Consider the following 21,001-nt stretch of genomic DNA (forward strand, 5'->3'; position numbering starts at 1 on the left):
CAAACTTCACAAAAATATAATGAAAAACAAATATGAGATAAATGAGATAAAATAAATAGTTGAATAATTAGAGACAAAGTAAGTAATACAAGCAATAATTGGTGTGACATAACCGGCCACCAAAAAAATAATTCATTTCATTTAATATATATAATATTAGTTACATATTGACCACAAATATACAAATTACATAACTGGCCACCAAAACATACGTCGGGGTGTAATACCACCAAAAAATAGGACGAACATCGACCGACCTATAACTTTCCTAACCTATAATAACATATCTAAGAGGTCTAGTGACATTCCTAAATTGTCGTCGTCTTCCATGTCTTCCGTCCATTCAAATTCTTGTTCCTTTTTTTGTGGGGTAGGAGTATCATCACAAACAATTGGATTGTGCTCATTTGTTGGTTTCTTTGGCGGCTTAGGCTCCTTAGACATGAGTTCATTGAAAGCGTTTTGTCTATCCAAAAACGCAAAATGCCAATTCTCCGCCTCACCAATCTTGTTGTTCATCCACTCCTTACAACTCGGTGGTAACGGACAACCTTTCCTTCAAAATCACATGAAGATAGTGGTCGGGAATTAAGCAAACACACATGATGTTGGAATATGGATTAAGTGGAGGAGCACTTCGGATTGGGAAATATGTCTCACATACACCACCCGTTTCGGGCAAAGTCAATAGAACAACGGGTCTTTTGTAGCAAGAAGCAATAATGTGACCCATATCCGGAGTGGTCATCCACTTATCTGGAGGCGCAACACCAATTGTACGTTTAGGAGGGTATAAACCATTCAAGATTATGTTATAACGCTCCTCCGTGTCATATATCGGCATGTAGTCACTCTTATGATTTCTCAACTCTTGAATAAGTTCTTGACGAATCAATACATGATCTTCCTCATCCATCCCCAAGTGCCTAGCTATCACCCAGAATCCACAATGACCATCCCCTTTAACATTCACAATTTCTTCAACAAAAGGCCTCATGATATTTGGAATTTGTGAAATGTATGGGATATTCCAAAACGGTTTTGAAGTAGAGGATGAAGCTTGTGAGCGGGAGTAAGTGCCAAGGCGTGCATCTTTCCTCTTTGGAAGTGACCTCTTTGGTTGTGAAGGTTGACTATCCGGATTTTGAGAATCAATGGTCTCACACCTAGAGGGGATTCGACCCGTTGATGACACTTTGAGTGTGGTCCTCTTCCTTTTAGGTGCTCCCTTGGTTACCACCTTTTTCAAAGGCGGAGACAAAAACGTGGTTTCCAGAAATGCAATTTGATGCATCATCTCTTTGATGTGGAGCTTCATTTTGTAAGGGCTTTTCTTGAGAAGTTCTTGAATGCCATTCCACTCCTCCATCACGGAAAAATCATCATCAATCTTCTCTCCTTGTACACACAACCTTTTCCAATTAGGGTATATATCATCCAAGACAAGAGGCAATTTTTGCTTGCTCTTCATGGCAATAATACACGCACAAGGTAACCCGTAGGATGTCTTTTGAACACAACCACAATCTTCCTCACCAAATCCGAATGTTTTGGAGCGTTTCGATTCATCATAGATAAATATCAATGCTTTTCTAGAAACATAACCCTCCAACTCTTTCATCATCTTGATCTTTTTGTATTTGTGCTCAAAGACCGTTTTGTTCCTCCCGAAACTACCTTGTATCTCACCAAATTGCACCGCCAACATCTTGTGAATTTCATCCCAACATGATGCCAAATCACCCACGCTACTCCTCAAATATTTTTTTCAAAACTCCATGAGCGGATTCAACAATGTTGGTGGTTCTACACCCTATATGCAAGACTTTATCCGTCCATGCCCTCACAAATTTCTCCTTAAGGCTCAAAACCGTTTCTTCGACATATTTAATGAATTCCGGAAATATCATGCATGCCTCTTTGAATTTCAATAAATTACTTGCATATGATTCCTCCGTAGGAGATTCAACCAACTCTCTCCAAGCATTCACCACTTTCTCAACAACAACGCTATTCTTCATCTTGTTCTTCTTCAATTCTTTCTTGTCAAGTTTTGCACCCTTAGGAGGCTTTGCCACCACTTTACAATTCGTGATGCACTTAGACCTTACATTCTTCCCAATATGAAAATAACAAATCATGGTGTATGTCTCAGGGAAAACTGTGACAACGGCCTTCATCAAAGCACCATCCCTATCGGTGACAATCACCTTAGGCATGTTGTCTTTTGAGTACAAGAGACCTTTCGATATGGTAAGTGCCCAAGCAAAGTTATTCTCTAGTTCAAAGTGAAGAAAGGCGAAACCAACAGAATACGGCATTTTTGTAGAGGTGCAACCAACTATCTCAAACAACGGCATTCGATAGTTGTTGGTTTTGTATGTAGAGTCCATGACCAAAACGGTCGGAAAGGTGTTGAGCAATTTAATTGACTCCGGATGAGCAAAAAAGATGTCTTCAAGAGTGGTTTCCTCACTATTGCATCTTGTGTAATAGACGTACTTATGCTCCACCAACTTCGAAATCAAGAATTGCAACTCCGTCATGTCACCTCTTTCCCCCTTGCGCCATCTTGTTCGCACATTGTACACTTGCTTGATTGTTGTCACACTTTCGTTGTTGTTTTCCTTCAAATTCGTGAGAATATTTCGAGGCACCGTCAAGCTCTTTGTCATTTCAATAACTTTTTTCTTATCCTCCGCACGAAGTCTACCCGCAATTAGGTGTCCTTGTAACTTTCCCACCTCCAAGTCATGGTTGTGCATTCCACAAAGCATTGCAAGCCACGAATCATTTGTATCTTTATCAAAGAAACCTTTCAACCTAAACGGACAATTACATTTCCTTGAGCCAATGCCTTCAAGGTTCGGTTTATTCCTTGTCTTAAGTGGCTTGTATACCCCACTCCTTTCACATTGCATCGTCAAGTACGGCCTTTTTATAACAGATTTATCTATACAAACACCAAATCCGGCCTTTACCCCTTGTCCGCGAACCCAAGTAAGTAACTCTTCTCGCTCTCTCCATCTTGCATTTGTTGTAAAAAAATGAGGCGGTGTCACGAGCTTCACAAATAACACCGGTAGGTAACGGTTTAGGTTCTTCAATTTTACCAATTCGAGCTTGAATTGGAATTTGGACTTTAAATGGTTTCAAATTAAAGTTTGATTTGACATCGCCGGAACCTACACCGGAACCTTCTTTTTTGGCCGGTTTCGGTTCAACGTCATCATCCGCGACTTTGTCAACCATCTCCATATATATCTATTGAATAAAAAAATTTACAAAGGAAGAATAAATAAATTACTTGCGAAACAAGCTAACCAAGAACAAAAGTGGCGCTAAAAATTCAAAAAACATTACTGTACACTGGCGTGACTTAAGTCACACATGGCTTTAACACTTGCGACAGTTAATTCGCGCAAGTTAACATGCGTAACTAGCCCTAGTGCCTACGACAACCAGACGAACCAAGCTCAAAAACCAGCAAAATGAGATGAGTTTAGATGATACAATACCTGATATTTGATGCTTGATGAGCGTAGAAACTTGCTTCCTGACGATTTGCAATGATTTGAGATGATGATTTTGACCCAAAAAATCGCACTTTTTGGGTTTTTGAAGGTGGAGGGAAAGAAAATGGTGGTTGGAGTTCGGACTGATGGGTTTTGTTCAAAAACAGGAACATTGCGTGAGTTAACTTGCGCAGCGTGAGTTAACTTGCGTTGCGTGAGTTAACTTGCGTGGTGTGAGTTAACTTGCGCAAGGGTAAATTTGGCATGGCTGCAAGGTGCGAGCAAAATGTGCTGGGTGGAGAGCAACATTCATCTGCTTAAGGTAGGGTGTGGCAATAGCCACACCAGCCCAGCCCAGCCCAGCCCAGTCCAGCCCAATTTTTTTAAAAAATTGTCTATTTTTAATCAAAACCACACTCAACCAGCCCAATACTACCAACACCCTACATTTTCCTTACAAATTCCAAAACACACACCAAACACATTTCTTTCTATCTTCTCAATTTTCTACTATTAGATTTCTCTCACCCTCACCTCTCCTCTCAGCCAAGTTTTATCGTTTTCCTCTCCCAACATGGCCTCACTCTTTTCTTTTTTTTTTCTTTCCGTTTGGACACCGACACAGTCAAAAGATAATTTCACCACCATTTTGCTCTAAAACATTTAGATTGAAACTGAAATGGAATGGTTTATGATATCTCTTAGTAATTGGGTGAAAAAAAATTAGCCTCACTGATTTTTTATGTCCAGATCCACCCCTCATCGTTGGTCATGCAATTTTATAAGTATCTATTGAACTAAATCAACAGATATAAGACACTAATTAATATCTAGAAGTAACATTGATAAGAAACTAATTAACATCTAAGTAACAATATTGAACTAAATTAAAATCAAAATCTCATAATAACAACTACAGGTATCTATATCTATAAGTAAATAACTCTATTAACTGAGTAACATTTCTTAAATTCATTCTGAGACAACATTTTTTAATTTTGATACGGTTTTTTAATGAAATGAGTATTTGGAACTAGGGAGGAACGACCTCTAAATTTAAATGTATTGATGCACTTGTTAATTAATCTTTTTACATCACATATTGCATAGTAATCAAACATTTTAAAAATTCATACAATACATTACATTTTGGAAATCGGGGTTAACATTTTTCACCTGTTGATTTTTTGGTACAACTTGCGATTGAAGTGTGTTCAAGGCATTCGTGATTTCATTGACCTTGGCATTCATCCGTTGGAATACGGTTGCAGTGATCATTTCCAACCATTCCATATTTTGTTGCAACTTTTCCATTGTTTCTGTTAGTTGCTTCATTTCAATTATAGGTTCCGTTGTTCCCGTGTTTTCCATTGTGAGATGTAAGCACTAAACTGTAGTAAGCATAAGAAATGAACAACACAAACAAGGATTAGTAAAAAAAATTAATATCAAATATTTAACACTGTAAGTATCTACTAACATCAAAGAAACTAACAAAGACAAACTTAGAATAACAGAAAAAGGAAACCAACATAGATAAGAAACTAGTAACTTTTAATTGCTTCAATAATATAGAAGTAAAAAAAGGAAAGAAAAAAGATGACAAAATTGTACAGCAACTACGATAGAGTGTGATATGTGCAAAAGAGAAATAAGAAATCACAGGTTTTATTGCTATGTGAGGCTTGCAACAAGCATTATTTTCAACTACATGTAGTTTAGAAAAAACCATGCCAGAGGCATAATTAATTAATTATCAACCATAAGATCCCCACAGAGAAAGCATGGTATTTTAAGTTAATTAAGTAATACAAAAAACTAGAGAAATTTATAGAGTTGGATTTTACTGTTATATCTTGAATAAAAGGTCAATATGATGACAAGAGAGAAGAAGAAGGGGATAGGTAGTGTGAGTTGTGAAGTTAACCAAGAGGTCTATATATAAGGGATCCAGGGAGTTTTTATTTATTTATTTTTATTTTTTTGAAATGGGTGAAGTGTAAGCACACAAAAACCAAGCTATTATATACAAATTTCAAATATTCATGTTCGATGGAGTTTGTCCCATTTTGTTCCAAGACCAAAAGAAGTCAGTTGAAGATATATTTTAAAAGTTGTTGAGATATATGTTCTATTTTATGAGTGCAAGCAAACAACCAATCATTTGAGGAAAAATCAGCAAAATAAAAGATGAATAAAGTTAAGTAACCAACCAGGTTGACATGCCCTGTAGTATCACTACTACAGAAATGACATTTGACATCAGTTGAAATTGACTTTTCACATCGGGTCCCACCCGATGTGACTAAGGGTGAGGTTGTATGTCTGTAACATTTCACATCGGGTATGGAACTGATGTGAAAAGTTGTTTTCCACATCGGGCAACTAATCACAGATTTGAAATGTGATAATTAAATAGTACAAATAAGGTTTTCACATCGGGTGTACCATTGAAACTGATGGCAAATATGTATGTTTCACATCGGCTAACATGCCCACCGATGTGAAAAATACTGATAGTTTTTTTATAATTTTCATGCAAGCTTACTGCAGTACCAAATCTGTTTCATACAGTTGGAAACCAATTAGATATCCAATCAATAAAAATTATTATTAACAAACACAAAATCATAATAAAAGGTCCTGCATATAGCAAAAGCTTAATACAAAAATACCTATAGAGCCATACATACTAAAGCTTAGTTCAGAGGATCACTAAAGCTCCATACATATTAACTTTACTAGACTATTGTATTAGCACACATATTCTTTGAACTTTGTCTAGCCCTTACAATTGTATATTATTTCTTACCTAGATAGCTCAGAATTTTTGTATATCTCATGAAAATCAACACCTAATGCAACTTCTTGTGCTAGACTTGTCACTTCTAACATCCATGTTGCTGGGTTATATCCATCTTTTATTTTACTTACTCCTTCAATACTCTAGACAACAGAAAATATAAGAAAATGAGTAAAGGGTGATTCAAGAATTATGGTTGTTCACTTGTTGAAGTAAAATTGAATTTAAGTTGCATCAAATCGAACCTCAAAGTACTTGATCAATTGATTAGAATAACGACCTAATGACCCAGCATATATTTCTTGTCCTCTACTCTTCAACAAGAATAACTAGAATCACATGTAACATATATTAGATTTGAGTCCACATGAGCAAAGAAATTTTCATAAATACGTTCATTTCATTATATCATTTCTTACCTCATCAAAAGATTCAAATATAATTGTTCTTCCTGTGTCAACCGTGTTCCTAACGGTTCGCATCAATATAACGACTAGTTTTCCTACCAGCCAAAACAGCCATCAAAGTAGTTTTACCAGCTCCACTAACACCCATCAAAGCTGTGAGAACACCAGGTATAAATGCACCACTAACTCCCTTCAAAAGCACTAGCCCATCCTCCATTACAAACACAGCTAACTCTTTAAACAATCCTCAGGATCCCAACACCATTCATAATAGAGGCAAGGAGGATTTTTAAGCCTATGTAATGACCAAATCCACGAGAGAATTTCGACCTCCTTTATCAAGTAAAACAAACAAAAAAACATTCAACACAACAAGGAACAAAATCTGTCACTTAAAATCCACAAAATACATATATGACATTGCTTTCAATGTTACTAATATTCATATTTAACATTACACGTGACTCAGTGGATGGTCACGTTACAATACTCATATTTAACAAACTTCAAGTTATTAAAATCATTTTATCACTAGTCACTAATATCACACGTGGTTTCTTTATCTCTTCATTAGTACATTTAAACATTAAAAAATTCAATTAAGTAAAAACAAAACTAAAATGGCAATCCCTTAACAATATAATAAGCCTTTAAATTGATAATGTTTTATAGATCTCACTCAAATACATAATTAAATTAAATCACAACGAAAACCATAAAATATATAGACATTATTTTAAAGTCATTGTTAGTAATATACACATAACCAATGACAATAATCAAACAAAAATCAGAGACAAAGCAGATTTATAAAGATAGATGATATACCAAGTGGCTGGAAGGGATGGCTTCAAATATAACAATAACCTTGTGAGTAGCTTCAAATTCTTTGATTAGTTGATAAAGAGAAGAAATTTAAGAAGAGGATCTCAGCATTCCCAATATTAATTAAATAGATAGGAAAATGGTGAGGCTAGAGCATACATATCTTGTTTGATTCATTTAATGAACAATTTGACGGTTCAAATGATAAAAATAACATAAAATTGAAGAAGAAATATACAATACCTCATTACTTCACCTACCAATCTCCCATGAAGCTGCATAATCAATGAAACACAAAAAAATGGAAAATATTGAAACACAAAACTCAATGGATTCAATTATGAATTAAGTAGAGAAAGTGAAGGACAAAGAACACAAACGAAAGGAGGTGTGGCTTTCGGTGAGGTAACGAATTTATATACCTTCACAGTGGCATTATGAGTATCATCTAGAATAGCCACATCAAACATTAATTTAATCCATTTTCAGTTCAAAGTTCTTTTGAAGTATTTTGACTTTTAAAATGTTTGATTATCAAATAGTCTGTAGCCTACACTATGACATAATCAGTCTTTTTTTTTGAACGGTTCAATATATATAAAAGAGATCCACCTACAAAGCAAAGTGGGGGACTCAACAAAACAGGGGCGTGCCTACCCATTCCAAAACAGGACCGTGCAGCACCAATCAAGACAAAAACTAAATATAAAACCCCCGACCCTTCCTATAAAACACCAGTACGAAATAACAGAAGCACACCTAACCCGCCTCAAACAAAGCAAGCAACACCAATTAACGATTCAAGAACTCCCAGGGTTTCCAACACCACTCATAAATAAACAGGACACCAAGACCAATCTATTCAAACTCCATTGCCACGCTAAACTCTTAATTTGTTCCACCTTTTCGTCGACACCACAAATTTTATTATTAAAGATCCGATCATTAGAAGCACCAAAAAACCCATTTGAATGCATTAATGAAAAAAAAACTAACACAAATTAAAAAAATATAGTAAATTTTTTTTTTAAAAAAAAGTAGTTAATCCAAGTTCAAACACAGATTCATAGTATAGTTATAAAGAAAAGCATATGAGAGGGTAATGACTTAAAATTTGTTTTTGCTAAACAATAAAAGTAGATGCTAACATACCCAAAACATCAATTTCAATCTCAAACATCATTAAACACAAAATTCACCAAATATGGTGACTAAATAATCAGATTTAACATAAAAAAATAAAAAAATAAAAGAAAATAAAATAAAATAAAAAAGGGTTTCAAAAGAGAAAACGTGAATTGAAATGAGGAACTGAGAAATGCATACGAGCTGATTCTTACACCTCCACTGCTGCAGAGAAGAAAGCATCTTTTGGCCATAGAACTAAACTATTAATCACCAAAATCTTCAACCTGCAAAGAAATAAACAAAAATAAACTTTCAATAACAGTCTAATATTATACCCATTATAATGAGATTGAAAGAGGATAGGAGATTTGGGGTTTTTAGAATTTGACGAGAGGGCCAACGAAGGAGGAGGAATAGTAGTGACTATCTATGAAATCACTGAAGTTGTTGTCGTATATGTGCTTGACAGATTCTTCTTCGAAGAAATGAACTGGGCAGAGTAGATGAAGTGTTGTAGATCTAGGGTTTTGCTCCAACGAGAGGGAAGTGAACTCAATCGATCCTTCCAACACACTTGAAGGAAATTGGAAAAAAAAAACCTCAATTGAAGGGTATTTGTGGTGGTGGGAACGAATTTGGGACTGAATTTGGTGGTGGAGAATACAAGGTTTTGGTACTGGGTTGAGAAGAGAGAAAGAACGTGAGTGAAAAGAATGAGCTAGAATTTGGTATTTGTTTATTTTTTATGTTTTCCCTTCAGGTGACTATATCCACTGATGTGGAAAATTTTAGATGTAAATTTCACCAGTATTACGAAATTGCCACCGTGTCTATCTTTTCCCTCATGCATTAGTTCCACTGATGTGAAAACCCTTTGGTATCTATTTTCCCCCTCAGGCATTCCCTCAGCTGATGTGATAACCTTTCCTCAGGCATTTTCCCCTCAGGCATTTTCCCACTGATGTGAAAGCTCTGATGTCAAATGTATATTTTCTAGTAGTGTATGCAGGTTGCATTTGTTCTTTTGTCTCAGCTCGGCATTGGAGGGTATCTCTTTTTATATCTCTTGGAACCTTGGTCTTGTTGCTTCATGGTACCTTTGGTGTGAAGTTTGTTCAACATATGACCTCCTTCCATTGTAGATTTTGGCCCTTCCTTGCGCTTCTTTTTCTTTTGGATATCATCATTGATTTTTGATATCCTTGTTTTTCTTGTCTTGTGCTTCTGTTCATGATGGATCAGCCATGTTGATAAGCTTCCGTCATGAATAGTTAAGTGTTGTGCCTTAATTGGCTTTGTTGATGATTGCTTCTACCGGATGGTGGTTAATCGTTGCTTTGATACTTCTTCCTTCAATTGGTTCAACCTTGAGTTGTGGTTGCTTCTTGTTGGATAAGCACTTGTTTGATGACTATGTTTTTAGCCGATGTGTTTCCGGCATCTTTCCCTGTATTTTCTCATTTCAAGTTGGAAGTGTTTTCAGCACCTTCCAACTTGAGGGGGACTATTAGAGATATATGTTAGATACTAGTTTGTAGTAGTATATATACTTGTAGGCATCTCTTATCATTGTAATATACACTTTTATCATCAATAGAAAATATTCTTTGAGTTTTCTCTCATTCCTTCATTGGATGTCATGTTTCCTAACAGAGAATTAATATTAACCTCCTTCAAGTTAGAGGAATGCCAAAACTCCAACCTCTTAAGTCGAACACTTGAAATATCAATCTAGGCATTTTACAAGAATTTAATTTCACACTCTCAAGAAAAGGGAATTTCGGAAACAATTCAAGAAACCACTTGTTTGTTGAAGTACTCGCCACAGACCACAAGTATAACTCCTTAAAATTTCCAACCTATCAAAATCAATCTTCGATGGTGCACCGTAATTAGGATTGTAACAAAAATTCTCAAGACTCGAGGCATCAATAGAAACATATTTTATTCCTGAAACATCAACGCTCTTGAGCTTTTGTAGACCACTAATGCTCAAAGACTTCATATCCCTTGAGCCACCATCAGAACTTAACACCTTACATTTGTCCAAAGTTATATATTCAATCAAATGACAAAAAGAGATGAGGTGGTTAATTGCATGTTCATCTCCCAAAAGTACACGCCTTAGTGACAATACCCTCAATGAGAAAAACTTGATTGAATAATTCATGATTATTGGATCAATGTTGATAAACCCGTCCAACACCAACTTTGTAAGTGATTTGGCTTCAATGACACTTATAGGAAAGACATGGTATTGCTTCTGACCTATCAGTACCTTTTGGTAATACTCTATTACCTTAACACCACATTCACGAGCCAACACTACAAGAAATTTAGCATTTTGCGACACTTCATCTGCGACCCTTGCTTCAAAACTGCCTCAAAGTACAAATTTGCGACTGTTGCTGGTATAATCATGTGAAAAAGCTTCTCACACGCAAGAGCTACTATTGTGAATAGAATTGTAATGCACCTTCAGAGACTTAAATTTCCACTAGTGTTTTGGTTTTTGAATGTTTAAACCATGTACTTTATCTCTTGTTTTGATTGTTACTATTAAAAGAATTATATTTATGGGATTTAGAAATTTTTAGTTATATATTTATGTATTGTAAGTATTTATTAATATATTCATTTAAATTGTCAACAAAAATTGCCCCATTCAATTTTTTTTTTTTAAAAAAACTAAACATTTGCGACTGTTGTGAAGGGTCGCAATTGCACCATTCAATTTTTTTTTTAAAAAAACTTAACATTTGCGACTGTTGTGAAGGGTCGCAATTGCACCATTCATTTATTTTTAAAAAAAAAACTAAACATTTGCGACTGTTAGGAACTGTCGCAATAACATTTGCGACGATTGGAACGGCTGTTCTACGAAGGGTCGCAGATGACTGTTGCGACCCCAACATTAGCGCCTGTTGGGGAAAATTCGCAAATGTACATTTGCGACCCTTCTAACAGTCCCAATTGTCAATTTTAAAGGTCGCAAAACGCGTTTTTTCTTGTAGTGCAATTTCAACCAAATATCAACATCCTTTGACATATAGATAAGTACAAAACCGTATATATAGAGCTTAAATTCTTTGATAGCCAAACTTTGGTCACAAAACTTTAGCATTCTTCTCTTCACATAATTACCAAATTCTAAGATATATCTCTTCCTCACACTATCTTCCATTGGTTCTTCTACAGGCATTCCTAATATCACTATCACAAAAAGACAAGATAGGAAAAGTATACCATGTGTCTAAGTTTTTCATTAGGTTTTATTTTGGTATTTTAAGTTTTTCATTTTATTTGTATCCCTTAACTTATAAATAATACATACTTTGGTCTTTTGTATAATTTTGGTTCTATTTTTATAAGTAAAATTTTGAAAAATTGAGAGTTGCATGTGAACATCCTAAATTATATGTGGGTTCACTCTATAGGGAGTTAAGAAGGAAAGGGTAATGATTTATTTGTTTCACATTGAATGCAATTAAGTGGTCTTGTGAGCTTCTCTGTAATAAATAGCTAATGGTTATTCCATTGTGGTTATTTTTGACAACTTGTTTTGATTTTGGTGTTGTTTGATTACATAATATATATGTTGAGTATTAATTATTGTTACGTGGCACTATTGATCTTTATATTGATGTAAGAGTAGTAGTGTTGAATTGATTTAGTTATGTCCTCTTTTTTCCACTTTTTGCTAGGGGGTATATTTTTTGTTGAGAAAACATAAGCCGATGTTATCGGGTTTCAGTAGTCCTTAATTAGCACTTTGAGTTGACATAGTTTATCACTTTGAGTTGACATAATTTATCTGAGCTTAACTCTGTTACAAGGTACCATAGACCTTGTAAACCTATCTGATTTAACAGTCAAAAACAAGTCAAAAAGAAAAGCCTATTACATTGCAACTTGGAACCAAAGGTAGGTTTTGTTTTGTGAATTAGATTCTTGTCTTATCTTTTTTTCTTTCGAATGGAACACAAACTAGAGGATTGTGTTAGGTGTTGTGTTGTGTTGTGCTACAGCTGCTGCCTGTTGTGTTGGAGATTTTGCGGGTTTTTGTGGGTCTGCTGACTGCATTATTCCTTGATGTGCAGTGCATTTTTTTCTTTGTTGCGTCGGGGCTGTCATATATAGGTCCAGCAGGTTGTGGGGTGATCAATAGGCGTAATTACAGTGGCGCAATCTAGAGGTGTTAATCCGGATTGCAGGGCTATAACTTGTATTCTGTTTAGGCTGGCTGCATTTTGCTTTATTTTTTGGGTCTGTGCTACTTCTGTGTTCAGAAACAAACAATAGAAATAAAAATAGATGTAAAATATTCATGGATCTATGGCTATTAGTATTACTAAGAGTTATATGTCTTTAGGCAATATGTTCAATGTGTTTCATATCAGTTGATTGGAATTTCATATTGATTTATAAAGATGATAGAAATGATGACCATTGATTGATTAAATAAGGTGTTTTTTTGTAGGTTATATTGTTGGATTACAACGGTTGAGTATTAGTCTATTTTGCTACAAGTTTGCAAATAAGGTTCATGTAGCAGTGTGTATGGCAAAAACTCTCTCGAAGTTAGGATACTCAACTGATGAAAATCTTAAAGATGGGAGTCTGTTTCATAAACTCTTATGTTTTCCTTGTTTGATTTTGTAACATTTTTGTGGATTCATATGAATGAGATTTAAATATCTTTAGTTATATATTTCTGTATTTTAAGTATTCATTAATATATTTATCTAAATCGTCAACAAAAATTGCACCATTTAATTTTTTTTTTAAAAATAAACATTTGCGACTGTTGTGAGGGGTCGCAAGCCCATTTAAATTAAATTAAAGTGCCAACTTTGCGACAGTTGTGAAGGGTCGCAAGTCCCTTCAAAACCATGTGTAAGCTCTACATTTGCGACTGTTGGGAACTGTCGCAATACCTTTTGCGGCAGTTGGTGCGTTTGTTCTATGAAAGGTCACAAATGACTGTTGCGACCCCAACATTAACGTCTGTTGGGGAACAGTCGCAAATGTACATTTGCGACCCTTCTAACAGTCGCAATCAACAATTTTAAAAGTCGCAAAACGCGTTTTTTCTTGTAGTGCTAGTTGTACTACTTGTAAGGAAAAGGGAAAATGCAAAATAGAAAAATAAATAGCCATGAGGATATTCTCAAAATAAAGGCACCATTTTGGTTTTCCAATTTCCCTAAATTATACATAAAGGCACAAAGAGGGAGAAAATATGGGTGAAGCAAACAACCAAAGCATTAAACCACCAAAGTATCAACTTAAACATAAGGTAAAGACGTGACACAATATGTGTGCCTTTGATTTTACAACCACAAAAATTGATTTTAAGTAAAAATAAGTTGAAATCAATATGATTTATGTTTGATAGATTTGCATAATTTATAACAAAAGTGACGATATAAAATGTGCCCCTTAGAAAAAAGAATTATTGGAGATATTGATGTAGGTAGAGAGTTTGATAAACATGGGAGAAAAATGTTAATGGTGTGAGGTTCGAAAATTTTATTGCAACGTAAGTATGATTTTGTTCAATTGATCTTACAACTACTTGGACATGTGAAGAATAGGTGAACACTATCCTCGTCAATTGTGAAAGATAAGAGAGTTAAATCACAACGTTTGGATGAATATTAATGGTACAGATTAATTTTATATAAAAAATTAAAGAGAGGAGATCTAGAATGCAAAATATGAAAGAGAGTATTATGGTGTGTCACATGATCGAGGGTATACCCATTGTAATAATAAACATATACCAAATGAGATGAAATATAATATAATTAATGAAGTGACCTGGGTGTTTCTCTGTTTAAATAAATTAAAATAAGATGGAATGAAATAGATACTCCATTTGATGGTATCCGTTTCCATCATATTCCATTATGTGATGGAATCCTTGATCAAGTTCAATTACAATTTTATTCTTATTTGTCCTTCAACACACATATAGCCATCCATTGGAATTCAAGAAAGCAAGACAACAAGAACAATATTTTTAATAAACTAGCGTGAAACCCTGCATCTGCATGGCGCGTAGGGCTGACAATGAACCGAACCAACTCGAAAATAGTTCAAAACTCGATTCGACAATTAACTCGTTGAACTTGGTTCATGAACCAAATGAGCTGAACTTGAGCAGAAAATTAAGTTCGTTAACTAAATGAGCTGAACATGAACTATGTATAGTTCGGCTCGTTTGGTTCATGAACTAACTCGATTATATATATACCTTAAACTTTACTTTTAATTTTAAAAAAGAAAAATATATATCAACTTTTTTCCAATGTTACTTAAATTTATTCCTTCTTGACTCGTTGACTTTCCTTTTAAAAAAATAAAAATTACTTTAAAATTTAGTATTTAGTATACCATACACCTCTTTCCAACGTGTAGAAATTTTCATTAAGATGTTAACTTTGAAGCTTTACTTTACTCTCATTATCTCTTTGTATATCCTTTAGAATCATCAACTAAATTACTTTTGTAATTAGAGGATCAACTTTATTTCTTCTTCATTTTATGGTTTCCATCACGTAATTAGAGGATCAACTTTATTTCTTCTTCATTTTATGGTTTCCATCACTCAACTTTATGGATAATTTTTTTTTCTACCTATAATTTATAATCTATTCATAGTTTTTGTTCTTCATTTTGTTTCGAATGATCTAGGATCATCATTGATGTTCGATCAAAAGAGGGCAGGAATAATATTGGTGGAAATAATTAATGGTTCTTGTTGAAATGGAATAATATGGCTTTGTAGAAAATATGCTTGTTTGCTGTACTCCTTTTTCTAATCTATGTAACAATGTTGTGTGTTTGCTCAAAATGTTGTGCTGGTGTGAAACTTGTTCCGTCTAAGATCTATACTTTTTTACCTTTCTTTGACAAAACAAAAAAATGACTTTTGAGTTATGGATTTGAACAAACGAACTGAACCTAACGAGTCGAACCGGACTATTCGTGAACTTTAAACGGGCCGAACTCGAGCTGAAAAAAGAGTTCGTGTCGAACTCGAGCCGAGTTTCGAGCTGAACCGATCCTTATCGAGTCGAGCTCAGACAGGTTCGACTCGACTCATTTCCAGCCCTAGTGGCGCATGTAAAACATAGTAATTAATCTCAAGCCCCAACATAAATACTTCATTATTATTACATGAACAAACAACATAAAAAATTGATAAAAATGAACTACAGTAGTTTTTAGTTAAGTTTCGGACTATTTTCATCATTAACATTAGTGATGCCTTTACCAATTCCAATTCCTGGAGTGGAATTAAAGCAAACAACAATGTCATGTACTTTGCCTGCAAAAATTGAAGTTTTCAAAGGTCATCAAATGAGCCAACGATGTAATATGTATGCTATTTTTTTTGTTCTTTCTAATTTACATAAACAAGTAATGCACATATCTTTGTACATATATCATAGTCATGGACCCTAGGTTTAAAGTAGGTTTGTATTTTTGACAGAAACTGAAGTAAGTAAAAGATATATTTTAAAAGTTGTTGCGATATGTTCTATTCTTAGAGTTCCAAGCAAATTAAACAACTAAAGTAGTAAATGATATAAAGAATCAGCAAAATAAAAGATGCACCAACAAAAAAAAAAATTTCATAGCTCAAACATTAAGCAAGAAAAGTCATGACCAATGTTTTAACCTTCTTGAATAGAATTGCATTAAAAAATTTCTTCAAAAAAGAATTGCATTAAATTATTAAAGATAAGTTCTCTCTTAAAGAAAAACCAAAAACCTAATTATTCCACGAGAAATGGTGCATAATTTTCCTTGTTTCATTTGATCCAAATATGTAGGAAAATACCAAACATGTGGGTAGAAAAGGAAATGGCACGGCCCATAAGCTTGCCCAACAATCTCTTATAGGGCCCAATACTGTATGGCTTAATGAGACCACCCCTTGTATTATAACTAATGTCCTAATGGACAAATATCATCAATAATATATGTCGTCTTTTATTCAAAAAAAAAAAAATAATATGTAGGAAAATACAAAAAAGAAAGAGTTAACTTAGCAAATAAGCATAATTTGTCACAATCCTAAATCTTACTTACTAAAGCTTATCCCCAAAGCTATCCTTAACCCTAATTTTTCCCCCTCATTTTTCCCTCCACTTTGCAAGCATTAACTCCTCCCAAATGCTAATCCTAATCAGCATTCCACTATCTATTCCTATTTTCCCTCCCGCAATTCATAATACGCGATTTGTTATTTCCAACAACTATTTTGCTATTCCAACGCATATTGCAGTCGTCAATTTGGGATTGTGTTTGTGTTTCCAAAATCCTCATTCTCACCTTTTCAACTTCTTACGTTTCCAACACTGAAATCCTCCTTCCCACATTTTGCTATTCTCTCTTTCTCATTCGCTCTCTCTGCCAATGAACCATCTATTTGCTGTGCGGCCATTTTCAAAGGGTTTGGTCATGTAGATCGGTGGTTTTGTGGAAAATCCAACTATTGAAGGGTCCATGTAGGCGTTTCTTGGTTCAGCTTGCTGATTGAATTGTAGGGTCGTTGCGCCGACTCCTTTTCTTAGTTGCAGTGTGTCTTTTGTCCATTTGTTCCAGCTATTTTGTCAGTGGCTCTGGTAGAGAGGATAAAAATTGTAAGAAGAAGAGGTTGAGAACGTTAACGATCTGATTGAAGAAGAGGACGAAGAAGAACTCGATGCTGTTGCTCGCTCCGCTGATTCCGACGATGAGGATGCGCCAGATGATCCCGCCGCAGATGATGCCGGCGTCGACGACGAGGACGAAAATCAGGTAAAAGTTAATTTAGAATCAGTATTTTGTTAATTTGATAATTTTATTTAATTTATTTTACGTGTATTCATTTTTATTTTTACAATGTTAATTGTAGCATGAAAGTGTTAATCCTGAGATTAGTAAGCGTGAGAAAGCTAGGTTAAATGAATTTGGAACGGTTGAAGAAACGGAAGGTTCAGGAGATTGGATGCGCAAAATGCATCTATTAATGCTAAGTCTCTTATATACATTTTAATTGATCACTTACATGCCATGTTGATTTTCAATTATGTTTCACATATGCATCTTTGAACAACCATAATCTATTTCGTAGAAGTTGTTTCCATGGCGGACAATTGATGTCGACGACCATACTTCGTAACCTCGCTGACAAGCTTTACGAGAAGCGCAAAATGCTGCTCATGATGTTTAGTTCTCTCTCACTCTCTATTTCATCATGTGTTTTTTAATTTGTTTTTATTGTTATTGCAGTTTGTTTGTTTTCATTAATGTCACATTTCGCCGAAATTGCAAGAGCGTGTGTGGCATCAACTAGATTTTTATCTGATGCATTATGTTATTTAATTTATTTCTATATTAGCCTTATTCTCTTCATATTTAAGAACTTTAGTTTTTAAAACTCAGGTTATACGAGTAAAATAAAATTGTAACCAAATGCTTATGCTTATTAGATATTAATATGAAGAAATTGAGTTGAAGTATAGTCTGTCTCGATGAACCTTAAATATTTTGCTTATATCAGACCTGTTAAATATTATAGCAAACTGATTACTTGAAACTAACAAGACAAGAGGATAATGCTTCTTTTAGCTCCGTAAGAGATGTAGCTTGCAAAGAAACTTAGTTCAAGTGGTAGTATAAGTTAATAAAAAGAAAGAGATTTGGGTAATTTCTGTCACTGTTGTAAGTAAGTAGATGCTTTAATATTCTTCTTCTATTCTTTTGTTATTACTAAAATTGAAGTAGATGATATGTTTATAGTTGATGCCAAAGTATGAATGTGTTGCTGCACAATGAATACAGTAAAGAATATTAACAGATTTAATTCTAGAAATAATTGAAGTAGATGATATGTTTATAGTGGATGCCAAAGTATGAATGCGTTGCTGCACAATGAATACGGTAAAGAATATTAACAGATTTAATTCTAGAAATATAGTTTCTAATAAAGAAAATTAGTTGATGTTTTTGCAAGGCTTTCTTTTGGATTATGGTTAATTGTTGTCGACTTTTTAGTTAGTTGTCTATTTTTAATGAAGATGATGAGTCATGTATGTCATGTATATCAACCTAAAAAGGTCCCCTAAAATTGAACTTGGTGAAAATAGGTGATAGGTTTTTTTATATCTCATCTCCATTAAAGGCTAATTGCCTTAATTGCTTTGATTTTTTTGAAGAAATTTTGCTTCCTACGATGATATAACCTTGGTAGTGAAATTTTCTATATGGAACAAGTGAGTTGCTAAATAACAAGAACAATGAAAACTTTCCAATTTCTAAATTTCATCGATTGTTTTCAATGTAAATTGAATATGATTTCTCCATATTTTTCTTTTCAACATGTTTCTATAAATTGATTTCTGTGACCAGAAATTAGCGAGTAGTGAATTTAGAAAACAAGCAACCACAAAGCTAAACAGTATAGTTTGTTTTTTCCATAGGCCATAGGAGCAACTAGATGATAAGCTTAGCAATCTAACACAATTGGGGCTGACTTTGATTTTGCCATCATAGTGTTTGAATCTCAGAACAGTGCAATTGTGGGAGCTCAGGCAACACCGGAACAAATAGGATGGCGGCGAGTGACGACAACTGATATTATTAGGTGATGATTTTACTATATTTCCTTTGGCTTTTCGTATAGGTTATGATTTGGTCCACTAAAATGCATTTGATTTGACATAGAAATAACTTACTAATTTGCACCCAACCCGCTACCAATGGAGGACATCCATGCTGTTTTTCTTGCATGCACTTTACTAATTTTTATGCATATTTGTAACGTGTAACAACCTAAAAAAGTCAATGTTATATATATGCATATTGATTTAACTTAAAAGTAATTTAATCTGATCCTATACTTTAACCCTGTGGCCAAGACAATTATTGATTTGATTTTGTTGTTTACTTTTTATTGTTGTTGGTGATTTGTACATTCAGATCAGCTTAGTTTGTTTATAAGAACTAATATATTAGGATGTTCATAACTAACTTTATATGATCATTGTGGCAATAGATGCCGAGTGTTCACTCCGGTTCATTCGACAAAGACTCTGAGGCATTTGCGGAAACTGATCAAACTGGTAGGTATGGTAGATATCCCGAACTATTAGGATGTGGTGCTCTGAAGAAAGTGTACCGTGCATTCGAACAAGAAGAAGGAATTGAGGTAGCATGGAACCAAGTGAAGTTAAGGAACTTCTGTGATGAACCTGCTATGATAGAGAGGCTTTATTCTGAAGTGAGGTTATTGAGAAGCTTGACAAACTAAAACATCATTGAACTTTATAGTGTTTAGAGCGATGATCGAAACAACACGCTGAATTTCATCACTGAGGTTTGTACAAGTGGGAATTTGAGAGAGTATAGGAAGAAACATAGACATGTTTCTATGAAGGCATTGAAGAAATGGTCAAGGCAGATTTTGAAGGGGTTGAATTATTTGCACACTCATGAGTCTTGCATCATTCATAGAGATCTGAATTGCAGTAATGTGTTTGTTAATGGGAATGTTGGCCAGGTAATTTACTTTTCCAATTCTGTTTTTCTTTCGGTCATAGCTTGCTTGATTGATAAGTTGAAAATTGATATGTTATTTCAAACTCCTTATAGTTTTTGTTTCTGTGAGATCTAAGCTAGGCAAAATAACCAAATTAATAGATTTATATTATTGTTTATAAAATAAAAAACTTGATAGCTCTATGTTTTTTTTTTATTTGTTTGTTGTATTACTCTACCAATTTTCAACATCAACGACCTATTTGATGCCAACACTTTAGATTGAATGTGTGTTTGAGTGTCCGAAACCCCTACTACAAACACATTCTATTCGAAGATTGAATACAGGCCCGACCTTGGGGGTGCGCAAGCAGCTCAACCAAGCCGGGCCTCCAAAAGCTACGGGCCTCAAAAAAATAATTAAGTCTAATATTCATATCCCACTTAAATAAATAAAAATATGTTACTTCTTTTTCTTTCTTCGTTACACGTTTGCTTTTTTTTTTCTAGACTCTAATTCTCCTTTCTGGACATAAATCTGATGCTATCAAACCGCCCCCAATTTGTATAATCACTTAATCAGTCGATTTGGAAAGCTATTTCATTACAAGAATCACAACAATCATTTCTTTTTCGCTCATACCATTCGTTTTTCCATTTCCCACAATGGAGGAGTGACAAATCCAAACGACACCGTTAGGTAAATTTCACATTTCTTTCATTTAATTTTTTTTATTATGTTTCATGTTTAGAAGTTCTTTTGATTCTGATTTTTCAATGAAGCTTAG

General features: G+C 34.4%; 2 protein-coding genes, 1 long non-coding RNA gene and 1 pseudogene across 4 annotated transcripts; 1 reads left to right on the forward strand and 3 right to left on the reverse strand.

Annotated features, from left to right (window-relative positions):
* Positions 1-273: 273 nt before the first annotated feature.
* Positions 274-1,708, reverse strand: LOC146912507 (uncharacterized). The gene is made up of 2 exons (XM_085720739.1): positions 603-1,708; positions 274-556 (listed from the first exon to the last, which is right to left on the reverse strand). Exons 1-2 carry the CDS (start codon positions 1,706-1,708, stop codon positions 274-276), a joined length of 1,389 nt encoding a protein of 462 aa, XP_085576865.1.
* A 40-nt stretch (positions 1,709-1,748) lies between these two features.
* LOC146912508 (uncharacterized) lies at positions 1,749-3,252 on the reverse strand. The gene is made up of 2 exons (XM_085720741.1): positions 2,976-3,252; positions 1,749-2,800 (listed from the first exon to the last, which is right to left on the reverse strand). The coding sequence occupies exons 1-2, from the start codon at positions 3,250-3,252 to the stop codon at positions 1,749-1,751; spliced, it is 1,329 nt and encodes a 442-aa protein (XP_085576867.1).
* Positions 3,253-6,107: 2,855 nt separating this feature from the next.
* LOC146912509 (uncharacterized) lies at positions 6,108-9,384 on the reverse strand. 2 transcript variants are annotated; one of them, XR_015016526.1, is made up of 4 exons: positions 8,877-9,384; positions 6,738-7,825; positions 6,564-6,647; positions 6,108-6,461 (listed from the first exon to the last, which is right to left on the reverse strand). It is a non-coding gene; the product is annotated as an uncharacterized LOC146912509 (long non-coding RNA). The 2 variants fall into 2 exon arrangements; XR_015016525.1 differs by having other exon boundaries at positions 6,738-9,384.
* Positions 9,385-18,659: 9,275 nt separating this feature from the next.
* On the forward strand, positions 18,660-20,427 carry LOC146912510 (putative serine/threonine-protein kinase WNK11 pseudogene; annotated as a pseudogene).
* Positions 20,428-21,001: the final 574 nt, after the last annotated feature.

Source organism: Medicago sativa, chromosome 6, assembly GCF_051527215.1.
Source record: "Medicago sativa cultivar Bolivia chromosome 6, Bolivia_mono, whole genome shotgun sequence".
In the NCBI taxonomy this organism is placed as follows: Eukaryota; Viridiplantae; Streptophyta; class Magnoliopsida; order Fabales; family Fabaceae; genus Medicago; species Medicago sativa.

Excerpts from the sequence above, each read along its gene's own strand:
- LOC146912508 (XM_085720741.1), bottom strand. The coding sequence starts at position 3,252 with ATGGTTGACAAAGTCGCGGATGATGACGTTGAACCGAAACCGGCCAAA. Across the intron at positions 2,801-2,975 it reads TTCGCGGACAAGGGGTAAAG|ATACAAATGATTCGTGGCTT; the intron begins GCCGGATTTGGT and ends TCTTTGATAAAG.
- LOC146912507 (XM_085720739.1), bottom strand. The coding sequence starts at position 1,708 with ATGTTGGCGGTGCAATTTGGTGAGATACAAGGTAGTTTCGGGAGGAAC. Across the intron at positions 557-602 it reads AATCCATATTCCAACATCAT|GAAAGGTTGTCCGTTACCAC; the intron begins GTGTGTTTGCTT and ends GTGATTTTGAAG.